This window comes from Eumetopias jubatus, unplaced genomic scaffold (assembly GCF_037043125.1).
Source record: "Eumetopias jubatus isolate StellerSeaLion01/CBP00866 unplaced genomic scaffold, mEumJub1_p1.0 scaffold_1, whole genome shotgun sequence".
NCBI lineage: Eukaryota > Metazoa > Chordata > Mammalia > Carnivora > Otariidae > Eumetopias > Eumetopias jubatus.
Window position 1 is genome coordinate 5,741,556 of NW_028274807.1, and position 12,756 is coordinate 5,754,311.

Genomic DNA, 12,756 nt, shown 5'->3' on the forward strand with positions numbered 1-12,756 from the left:
CAGCTCAGCACATCATGAAAAAAATGTGAATTGTAATTATTATTAAATTATTTATTTATATTATTTATTTAATAATAAATTATTATTAAATAAAATAACATTCCTAAGCATTTGAAATAAAAAAACCCAAAAAATTAAAAAAAAAAAAGAAAAAAATAAATAACATTCCTAAGCTTCAACAGCCGATTATGTACAAAGAATAACAATCACAGGGACATCTAACTTCTCCATAAGGCAAAGCATGCGGAAGCAGTGTCTGCACAGGTTCTTCACTTCAATATTATGAAGTCCTTGTTTTCATCTTTTGTACTAAAGCAAGATGCTTGCAATCCAAGAACACTGAAATACGCCACTTATGATTGCATGTGGGAAAAATAAAAAAACTTGAGGGCCTTCTCCAGTCACCCAAGGAATTAGAACGGAGTTGACATTCAGGAATTTGCAAGAGGAAAGATGGTAGAGGGCTTAGCACAGCACCCCCATCAGGAGACCCCTACAGAGCTGGCCTCACTGGCCACAGAAATAGGCTTCCAGTTTTTCGCAGGGCTGGGGAGGAGAAACTCTTCAGAGTACTTGGGAGTGTTAACAGTTACCTTTCTGTGATGGCATTGTGAGCTAGCTTCAGATGTGTTCCCTCCATTTGTTTTGCTTTCCAATTTGTCAGCAATGCATTTGTGATTACTACCATACAGTGTGAGGGAAATGGTCCATATATATGATAGAACAACAATGGAGTATGAAAATTTTATCTTTGTTGAAAACATTGGAAATTCCTATGGAAAACTCCTTAAGACCTAGATCCTACTTTGCCTGGGACAGTCTGAGGCTGTGCCTGTCTTCCTGGCATAATTACTCCTAGTATCTGTTTCATTCTCAAAAGTGTACCAGGTTGGATGATAAATTGTATACCCACCAACTTAAGATACTTACAGAGATATTTAATACACACTGGAAGGCTCAAAGTTTATTTGGCTTTTACCCATTTTCAGAGCTTTCATGGACATTTACACGGACTTACCATTTATCATTAAAACTATAAAGGATGATTTCTGTTTTTTATTTCAATTAGCTAACATATAGTACATCATTATTTCCAGATGTAGAGTTCAATAATTAAAGGATGATTTCTTATGAGAAAATGAATAAGGTGAGATAATCCCTCAGCCTTTCCTTTATTCCCTGGTGAGCGAACCCTAATTATTGCAGAAGTGGAAAGCTAATGTGACCATTTAGAGGGGTGAATTTCCTCTGTGTTTATCACTGCTGGTGGGGATGTAACAGTTCCAGACTATATATTTCTTGGGAGCTGACACTGTGTACCATGGGCATCTGGGTTGCATGATTGTTCTTCTTATGACAACCAGGAAATATATAAGTAATTAAAGCTTGTTAATACTGTACTTGCCCATTTTGAAAATGAAATCTTGTTCTGCTTGGAATTTAGCTTTATCCATAAAATCAGACTTTTTTTTTTTTGTAGTGTTTAATAACCAACACATCTACCTCCTAATCATTAAATAAATGGACTTGGAAGTTGTTTATTTGTATATGCCACTTCCTTCCATAATTTGTCTTTCTGCAGATGGAACTCCCAAAATTATTTCTGCCTTTAGTGAAAAAGTGGTGAGCCCAGCAGAACCAGTGTCCCTCATGTGCAACGTGAAGGGAACTCCATTGCCCACGATCACGTGGACCCTGGACGATGACCCGATACTCAAGGGTGGCAGTCACCGCATCAGCCAGATGATCACGTCGGAGGGAAACGTGGTCAGCTACCTGAACATCTCCAGCTCTCAGGTCCGGGATGGGGGAGTCTACCGCTGCACTGCCAACAACTCGGCGGGAGTCGTCCTGTACCAGGCTCGAATAAACGTAAGAGGTGCTTGTCAAATCAGCTCCTCAAAAAAACACACATAACTCATTGTAGTGGAGAAGAAAGTTTCTGCATGCACCGAGCTGAGTCTTGGAATGCCAAAACAGATTAACTGTTGCTTTCCATTTCCTACCCTTTCCTTCTGACTCCAGAATGGCCCTGATTGGGTTAATGTGGAAAAAAAAAGGCCTTTTGGTTTCTTCAGTCAGCTTGTTCTCTGTTACTCTCAGATTTGTCCACTTGATCTTTCCTTTCCTGGTTTATGCTCTGCATGCTCGTTCCTTCCTCCTCTTCTTCTGTTCTACCACATTCATGGTAAACCTTCATGTACATGGTATTTTAACTTACATTCATAGTGCAACATGGCATAACCTCCATCTTCATAACCTACTTCACAGAGACAGTTTAAAAATTGAATTGCTACCAGTGTTTTCACAAAAACAGCATGATGGTTCAGTGGAGACTAGTTACTTTTTGTTGATTAAATTGCCTCTTGTCTTGTAATTCAAAATGTTTTAATAGAAGTAGTTGATAATGAAAGTTTTTAACACTTCATTCAATTCATTCGAAAGTAATGAAACTAAAAGGAAACAAAGAACTTCTGAGTAGAAAAATCCAAACACAGAAAAAATTGTTTAATCGAAAAAGACATTTTTACATGAAAATAATCTACATTTTTTTTACTCAAGGAAAAGTGCACCCATTTCCACACATGAGATGTACCCTTAAATTATTTTCAATAGTTTCTTTGTGTCTCTCTAGGGCCTGCAAGCATTCGACCAATGAAAAATATCACAGCGATAGCAGGGCGGGACACATACATCCACTGCCGTGTGATTGGCTATCCCTATTACTCTATCAAATGGTACAAGAACTCTAATCTGCTTCCTTTCAACCATCGCCAAGTGGCATTTGAGAACAACGGCACTCTAAAACTCTCGGATGTGCAAAAAGAAGTGGATGAGGGAGAGTACACGTGCAATGTGCTGGTTCAACCGCAGCTCTCCACCAGCCAGAGTGTCCACGTGACAGTCAAAGGTAAGGCTGCACTCCCTGTCCCCACACAGCTTGCCATGATTCCGCTCTTTCACCAGAACCACGATCAGGAGTTGGCGAGGGGAGGGTGGTGAAGGGGGGGGAATCTCAGAGCCTGCATATTTTCAGTAGGACAGTTACAAAGACGGAATGAGAGTACATCAGATGTTCTGACCTCTTTACTCCTGCATCTGCACAAGACCTGTGGTTGATGTAATTTTCTTTTCATATGGATTTTTGGGTTGGTTTTCCAGAGGGTATGTGTGGTATTACCATCAAAAAAAAAAAAAAAAAATAGACATCATTGGCGTTGTTACCTAGTTGTCTGACAGATCATTTTAAAACACACACTGATGTTCCTCCACTTACAATGGGATTATGTCCCAATAAACTCATTGTAAGTTGAAAAGGTAGTAAGTCAAAAATTTTATTTAATACATCTCACCTACCAAACATTGTAGCTTAGCCTAACCTACCTGAAACACGCTCAGAACACTTACATTAGTCTACAGTTGGGCAAAATTATCCAATGCAAATCCGACTTTATAAGAAAGTGTTGAATATCATGTAATTTATTGAATACTGTACTGAAAATGAAGAACAGAAAAGTTGTATGGGTGAAGACTAGTAGTCAGTTTTGGATCTTTGCCCTCCTGACCACTGGCTGACTGGGAGCTGTGGTTCGCTGTCACTGCCCAGCATCACCAGAGAGTATCTACTACATATCACCAGCTCTGAAGGAGAAAGCAAGGTTCAAAATTCAAAGTAAAGTTTCTACTGAATGCACATGTCTTCTACACCATCATAAAGTGGAAAAATTGGAAGTTGAACCATCCTAAGTTGGGAACCATCTGAATCTTTCTTTTCCTAAAAACTCCTAAAAGTAAGTTCTTTTAGAATCCAACCGGAAGAGGTTTTCTAATGGATAAGGACTTCAAACAAATTTTTCATCTTGAGTAGTTGAGTAGATCAAAGCAACAATATAGTAATTATATAATTAAAGGAACCCACCAAAAAATTTCTTGACTTTTAAATGATTCTTTACATCACAGGATCTAACCATCGGGATGAATTTGGGGGTCATGCAACTCAATCTCAATCTCCTTATCAGTAAAGACCACTAAAATGACAAGACCCACCCCAGGACACACAGCCCTGTAGTGGCAGACCCTTAGGGGAAGCTGTTTCTTCTATACCCCAAGTCAGTTTCTTCAGCTGAACATAAAATGAAATTTTTCAATTCTGTAAATAATCTACATGAAGAAGGTCATGAAAATAACTCTAAAATGTTATGAAACACTTTCAAAATACCACAACAATAGCCTTCTGCCTGCTAAACTATCTGTCTGAGCTATCCCTACATACCAATAATTGTCTTTTAATGTCATGGCTACAAAGTTACATGGGTTTTCCATGGTCTTCCCCAACATTTTTTCTCCCCATAAACCTCGTTAGTTTACCTTTTCAGGACACCTATAAATACACACATGCATGCACACATACAATCTATGTAATATTTTATGTATTGTATGTTATATAGTATGTATAATATAGGATATACTTGCAGATAAATAATTTTGAATCTTTTAAAAAGAATCACATATCTTGTTTGTTTGTTCTTAAATTTTTTTATTGTTATGTTAATCACCATACATTACATTGTTAGTTTTTGATGTAGTGTTCCATGATTCATTGTTTGTGCATAACACCCGGTGCTCCACGCAGAACGTGCCCTCTTTAATACCCATCACCAGGCTAACCCATTCCCCCACTCCCCTCCCCTCTAGAACCCTCAGTTTGTTTTTCAGAGTCCATCGTCTCTCATGGTTCGTCTCCTCCTCCGATTTACTCCCCTTCATTCTTCCCCTCCTGCTATCTTCTTCTTTTTTTTTTCTTAACATATATTGCATTATTTGTTTCAGAGGTACAGATCTGTGATTCAACAGTCTTGCACAATTCACAGCGAAAAGAGCCACATATCTTAAGAATTTTCTCATATCATTAGAATTTCTTGGTAAATCAGACTATGATAGCTACATAAAAGTTCATTTTGTGGTTGTATTTATTTCTTTACCATTTATGAAACATCTGCTCCATGCTAGGTTTTACTCTAGACATTGAGGAAAACAGTGATGAAGAAGGTAGACAAGCTTCTTTCCCTGTGGAGCTCTCCTTCCAATCAAGAGAGACAAACAGTAAACAAACAAAACAAGTGAATAAACCAGAAAATACTTTATAATGTTTAATACAATGCAGAAACTTAAAACATGGTGGTATCTTAAAGATTAGCTGCCCTAGAGAATCAGAAGCTGTATCAATAAATGTTTGGTGCTCTGGTGTCTTAAAATTCATTGGTCTATCATGCGCTTTGAAAGAATGTCTTACCCACAGCTTGTTTTGTAACATGATAAGTTGATCATTTGGAAATTATTGGTTTGCTGAGTTATGTGGATCTTTGAAATATCGACAGAATAACATCAAAGGTTCATCAGAAAAGTCTTTAAGGGGGCACCTGGGTGGCTTAGTTGTTAAGCATCTGCCTCCGGCTCAGGTCATGATCCCAGGGTCCTGGGATCGAGCCCGGCATCGGGCTCCCTGTTCAGCAGGAAACCTGCTTCTCCCTCTCCCACTCCCCCTGCTTGTGTTCCATCTCTCGCTGTGTCTCTCTCTGTCAAATAAATAAATAAAATCTTAAAAAAAAAAAAAAGGAAGAAAAGTCTTTAAGTATTGGGAAGCTGAGAAGCTCATAGCAACAGATAAAAGTTTTACAAAATTCTACTTTTTTGCTTGAAAGTTTGAATTTCATTATTTGCAACAAATACAGTCAGTTGTGATCGTAGGAGAGGCAGGCTATATTCTTTTTTCCCCCTAGGACAATGCCTGCCAGTTGCACAAGCCTGAGTAACTATAGCTTTTAGGTAGCCATTCTTTGAGGAAACAACAGAATTCCATGAAAAGAGTGACTAGTGGAGCTTGTAATTCAAACAAATACGCAAGTACTTTGCTTCAAGACAACCATCCTGCACAGCAGGCCGAAGTGCTTTGTGTGTTCTTCCCATTTTGTTACACAGAGCAGAGAACACTGAAAATGACATGAACTCAATATAAAAAAACTTATACTTTAAGTAAAACACTTAAAATTATTATTTTCATGGCTTTGTCAAGTGTCCTTAAATGAAACTGGTTTAAAAAACAATTAGAACTGTGTGGTGGCGAACACCACAATGATGATTGGTGCATTTTGGTGTCACTGCCATGATTTGTGCTAAGGCCCCAGCCATCTTACCCACTGTGACTTCTGTGTATCTATGCAGATGTCAAGCCAATGAGAAAAGTACATAATATCTTACTGTTATAATAAAAATGGTTATCTCTTTGCAAACCCCCAAAAATGTTCTCAGGGGTTCCTAGGGGTCTTCAGACTACATTTAGAAAACATCGACTCCGGTGCTATTTCATTTATGTCTAATATTTAACCATTTTGGATGATGTGTCAAATGAGCTTCTCCATGCATTGACCTTTATCTCCTTGTAAGATGGTTTCTTTTAGGAAAAGTTGCCAGAAGTGTGACCATTGGGTAAATGGATACACATGTTTTAATATCAATTTTTTAGGAGACATAAATTCAAACAAAGACCATTTGAATTATTCGCTTTTATTCTTAAAATTTTGTAGAACAGCATAAATCCATGTATTAATCTTGATCCTTTTAATCTTACGTGACAGAACCCAACTCCAACAAGCTTACACCCAAAAGGAGAATTTATTGGCTCTTACCACCAAAGTATCCATCATTTTAGGAAACAATTGAATCAAATGGTTTTGTTTTCAGGAATTTTTTTTCTTCTAAGTATATATTATGTAGAATAATCATTTTCAGGTCCTTGGCAAGGATCGTCAAACAAAAGAAGGCAAATATTATTTTGCGTGGTGTTTCATTACAGTTGCCTGGCAAGAAATGGCTGGCAGTGGGCAGGACAGCTGTAGGGATTTGGGATTTGCAGTGCTTAAGAGGGCAGTCAGGGAAGGCTTCTTTGAGAAGCTGACATTTGATCAAGGACATAGAGGAGGGAAAGAGAGCCAAGCACATATCTAGGGGAGAAAGCATTCTAGACAAAGGAACTAAAAGAGGCAGGAGTGGGCCTGGCCACCTGGAAGGCCAGCAAAGAGGCTGTGTGGCTGGAACAGAGTGAACACAGGGTAAAGTAATAAGGGGTGGAGTCAGAATTAGCAGGGCCCTTTCATGCAGGACCCAGTTCAGCAGGGCTGGGCTCTAAGGGCTTGAGTTTTTCCTGAGTGAGATGGAGGGGTTGATCAGATGATTTTAAACAGAGATGTCACAGGGCCTGACTAGGTTGTAAAAGGATACATCTGACTCCTGTGCTGAGAATAGGTTAAAGGCAAGAAGGGATAAGCAGGCCCCCTGCTAGAAAGCTTATGCAGGGGAGAGGTTGGGGGGCTTGCGCCAGGGAGAGAGCAGTGAAGGGGTGAGGAGACGACAAGTTCTAGATATATTTTTAAGGTCTACTCAGTGGGATTTCCTGATGGATTGGATGTGGGTGTAAGAGCCTGAGCAATAGAAAGAAGAACACAGCCATAAGTTGAGTCAGCAGAAGATGCAAGGAAGCAATTTAAGGGAAGAAATCAGGAGTCTACTTTTTGATGTATTGAGGTTGAAATATTAAGTGGATCTACTAAGTAGGCAGTTGGATAGACAGGCAGTGGAATTTAGGATGGTGGAGTCTGAGCGGTAGATTTGGAGACATCAGTGAATAAATAATGTGTAAGGCACAGGCCTATGTGTAACCATCAGGAGACTGTGCACCTCCCTGCAGATTCTCATTCATAGAGGCAGATTCATCAGTGCCTTAGTCAAACTCACATTAAAACCTATTCACCAAATGTCTGAAGATAAAGTCTGACAAAAATTCATACAAGAACTATTTAAATGTAAATCTGTCTCTAAATTTCCTAGATGAGGATGGATCAATGTATCAATGATCCTATTAATTGCAAAGAGCAGGAACTCCAATCAGACTCGTTCAGCAACAATTATAACAGTGTGGGGAGGGGGGAGTTAGGGATGGAGGTCAAGGTTGCGTTACACTAACTTCTGGGAGAGGCAGAGATAGCATAGGCCTCACAGGAGGCCTGGTCTAGACTTTTAAAATTATTATTTTATTACTTTTTTATTAGTTTCAGGGGTAGAATCCAGTGATTCATCAGTTGCATAGAACACCCAGTGCTCGTTACATCGTGTGCCCTCCTTAATGCCTGCCCATCACCCAGCTACCCGTCCCTCCCACCTCCCCTCCAGCAACCCTCAGCTTGTATCCTAGAGTTCAGCTTCTCTTACGGTTTGCCTCCCTCTCTAATTTCATACTGTTTTATTTTTCCTTCCCTTCCCCCTTCATCTCTTTTTTTTATTAAATTCCACATATGAGCGAGATCATTAGCATAATGCCCTCTAGTTCCATCCATGTCCTTGCAAATGGAAAGACTTCATTTTTTGATGGCTAACTAGTATTCCATTAAATATACCTACCACGTCTTCTTTATCCATTCATCTGTTGATGGACATCTGGGCTCTTTCCATAGTTTGGCTATTGTGGACATTGCTGCTATGAACATTGGGGTGCAGGTGCCCCTTCAGATCTCTCTGTTTGTATCCTTTGGGCTAAATACCTGGTGTGTGCAGTTGCTGGGTCATAGCGTAGCTCTATTTTCAACTTCTTGAGGAACCTCCATACTGTTTTCCAGAGTGTCTGCACCAGTTTGCATTCCCACCAACAGTGTCGGAGGGTTCCCCTTTCTCCACAACCCGGCCAACATTTGTTGTTTCCTGACTTGTTAATTTTAGCCACTCTGACTGGTGTGAGGTGGTATCTCACTGTGGTTTTGATTTGTATTTCCCTGATGCCAAGTGATGTTGAGCAGTTTTTCACGTATCTGTTGGCCATTTAATTACCGTCCGAAACTTCTCTCTGTTCCTTAGGTGTTTCCCTCTACACACTGGCTTCATTCCCTCAGAGCTGCCTATCTATATAGCAAGAAAACTGACCCTCATTACTCTGGACTCACATGCCCTTTCCCTGATGACTCCATGTAGGAAAATCAGAGGGAGGGACTCTGGCTGTCTTTCCACACCCATTCCTGGACCAGTCGCTGAGGCCAGAGCTGTGTGGTGCCCGGAGAGGCTGCCTGCTTCCATCCACACCCCCTTGCTAGGGAGAAGGTTGAACTATCAAAAGAAGGAGGAAAATGAAAATAATAGCCATAATAAACTGTCTTAAGAAAGTGAATTAAAATATGAATGGGGCTGAGAGTGACTCCTGAATGTGTATTCACTTTACTTAGTAACACGTGCTCAATAAAGGCCCCCACGCAGGTTAATACCCCAGAAAATAAATTCTATCCAATGGCTAAGAATTCTCCCCAGAAGAGACCAACCCCGAGGATAAGAAGAATCATATTAGGCTGTAGAAGCCAAGCAAAGACCACGGATAAAAAGTGTGAGGGAGGGCGCCTGGGTGGCTCAGTCAGTTAGGCATCTGCCTTCAGCTCAGGTCATGATCATGGGGTCCTGGGATCGAGCCCTGCGTTGGGCGCTGCACTCAGCGGGGAGTCAGCTTGTCCCTCTCCTCATGCACCTCCCCACTGCTTGTGCTCTATCCCAAATAAATAAAAAAAAAATCTTTAAAGAAAAAAAAAAGAGTGAGGGAAGGAGCCAGATGGAAGGAGGATGTCAGGTGCAGCAACCAAATCAGACAGACAAGGGGATGAAGAAAGCAGAAAGCCCTCAAGATGCAAGATGACAGGGCGCCTGGGTGGCTCAGTCGGTTAAGCGTCTGCCTTCAGCTCAGGTCATGATCCCAGTGCCCTGGGATCGAGTCCCGCATCAGGCTCCTTGCTCAGCAGGGAGCCTGCTTCTCCCTCTGCCTGCAGCTCCCCCTGCTTGTACCCTTGCTCACTCTCTCGCCCACGCTCTCTCTAACAAATAAATAAAATCTATAAAAAAAAAAAAAAAGGATGCCAAGATGACATTGAAACCAAGCAGATCCCTAGGAAACCTACAATAGCCAAGTGAGCAAAGCTCGAGACATCCCTGACAGTCTCTAACGGTAGCCTTCTAGACGACAGGTTACATCTCTCTGTGGAGCCGACCCTATGAGAATATCACACACTAACACAAATTTGATTGCGAAGACTAACAGTGGGTTTGCCAAGAAGCCTGGAATACTGAACTTGCTAAAAACTGTGTTCATTTGTGTTGAGATGTCTATATTTTTTTGTGCAGATGTCTGGGCAAAGGAGAGAGCATATCCTTTTGGTGAATCATTGCTTCAAAACATGTTTTAAAAGGAGCATTTTTCTAAACAAAATACAGTTGTTGGCTCTCCCACCTTACATTTATTTAATTTCACCTTTTCTGTGTTGACAGATGAAACTGTAGTCACCAAAAGAGGAAATTGCAGGCTGGGTGGACAAGGTTAATCCCGAGTAAGCCTATGTGGGACTTCCCAGGTGAAAAAGAATGCAGTCTGACATCCCCTTTTATTTATTGACTCATTGGTCATAGTTACCCGCTTTGCACCCTAGCAAAGATAGTTGAGTAATTCAGTGTGAGATTACCACTTGCATTTCTTGTTTAAGATGACTTCTAACTTTAAATATATAGTAATAATTATACACCGTGAACAATTTTAGCCTTTACTCAGATGTCATTAGAAAGGTTGCAACCAAATTGACTTCTGAACATTTACATTTGAATTTTAAAATGTTTGGAAATGAAATATGTAAATTAAGCCACACTCCAGGAGTTGGGATTATAGTCTATCGATGCTTTTAAAAGATTAATAACCTTTACTTATTTCAATTATGATAAAGATTATGATAAGGGAAGAAATAAGCAATCAACTGAATTATAGCAAAAGACAGATTTTTTACTTTCTCTGTGACTTGGGATTGGAAGGCAGTCTGTTCTTATTTTATTTATATAAATACAGCTCGATTACCTTTCTTGTTAGACTGCATGGTGAATATTTTACTCAGATAATTTCAGAAGAGCAAATACGTTGGCTCACAAGTTGGCTTCCTTGGAAAGTGGGCCCCCTTGTTTCCGTCAGTAATGTCATAAATGGGGGGAGCACAAGCTTTTCGTCTTGTTGCCCAGAGGTTCTCTGTTAACAGTGAATGCAGGCTGTGTATGAGTGTGTGTGTTTGTGTGTATGAGTGTGTATATTAGATGACATTTGGAAACAATACTATTTCTCTCTTTTTTAAAAAGATCTGTTTTTAGATTTTATTTTATTATGTTATGGTAGTCACCATACAATACGTCATTAATTTTTGATGTAGTGATCCACGATTCATTGTTTTTAAAAGATTTTATTTATTTATTTCAGAGAGAGAGAGAGCAAAAGCATGAGCAGCGGGAGGGGCAGAGGGAGAAGCAGCCTCCCCGCTGAGCAGGGAGCCCGACATGGGGCTTGATCCCAGGACCCTGAGATCATGAGCTGAGCCAAAGGCAGATGCTTAACCTACTGAGTCACACAGGCACCCCTAAACAATATTATTTTTCAGTCATGTCTTTTTTTTAAGTTTTTAATTTTTTTAAAAGATTTTATGCATTTATTTGAGAGAGAGAGAACACGAGCGTGGGAGGGGCAGATGGAGAAGCAGATTCCCCACTGAGCAGGGAGCCTGATGTGGGACTTGATCCCAGGACCCTGGGATCATGACATGAGCCCAAGGCAGACGCTTAACTAACTGAGCCACCCAGGCACCCCACAGTCATGTCTTTTTTGCTAATAGTCTTGGCCCTTTTGCTTATTATGTAGCATTGACTTAGGAAATTTGAAAAAAAAAAAAACTTCAAAGATCAATTTAAACACCAGTTAATTATTGATAATACCCAAAACTTAAGCAGTTCTGAGTTCTGTTAACCAACCAGAAGCACAGTTGTGCTGCTTTCGAACAAGTTGGGAGAAATGAAAGTCAAATTCCCTTTTTCACTTCATTTCAATATAACAAGCAGGGTTATATTTAACACATTTCAAAGCATTTTCTTTCTCATTTTAGGTGCCACATTGAACTTGAATGGTGCCTAATTGAGTGTTTTAATTGCTAGGGACCAGCACTGCCAGGAAAGTTAATTGACTGCTACATAAAAATGTCACCTTCTATTTATATTTATATAAAACTTTATAGTTTACAAACACTTTCATATGTGTAACCTTAATTAATGTTCACAGTGACTCTGTAATGTAGATAAAGCATAAGCAGAGAAACAGAATTAAGAGTGAGCAGGAGGTTTGCTCAGAGCTGTCCGGTAATGTATTCAGGATTCAAATACACATCTTTGGATTCCAGTACACCCTGTAGTGTGTTTTAGAAAAGCAATCCACATTGCAGTGGGAAGCCAGGGTGGAAGTGAGGAGAAATTAAAGCAAAGAACCTAGGTAGGAAGCTATTAAAAAGTTAAGAAGATGATTTAAAAAGGAAGGGTGTGAGGTTATTGACACCTTAATTTAAGAGAGGCCATGAGAACTAGTTACACTGATGAGCAGTAAAAGGGGGGATGGATTTGGAAAGTGAGGGTGGGGGAGGACCCCAGGCCACACCAGAAGTTCTGGTCTGGGTGACAGAGAGCCTAAGACTAAAAAATTAGTGGCTTGGGCAAGGCTTATGGAGGGTAGGGTTTGGTTGAAAGCATCTGGACCAGCATCCTGGATTCAGACCACAAGAATTCTGAAATACGGATTTGGAGGGCTCAAATTAGTAGAGAGAGAGAGAGAGAGAGAGAGCCAACACTAGGTGGTCAACAGTGTCTGAGAAGCATCAAGCT

The 12,756-nt window shown here is 40.1% G+C and overlaps 1 protein-coding gene across 1 annotated transcript in view; it reads left to right on the forward strand.

Moving 5' to 3' along the window:
- DSCAM (DS cell adhesion molecule) overlaps positions 1-12,756 on the forward strand; it is a 672,449-nt gene that overhangs the window by 369,130 nt on the left and 290,563 nt on the right. The window contains exons 7-8 of the mRNA XM_028126500.2: positions 1,583-1,879; positions 2,636-2,911. Coding sequence (XP_027982301.1) covers positions 1,583-1,879; positions 2,636-2,911 — 573 coding nt within the window. The remainder of the gene's footprint in view (positions 1-1,582; positions 1,880-2,635; positions 2,912-12,756) is intronic.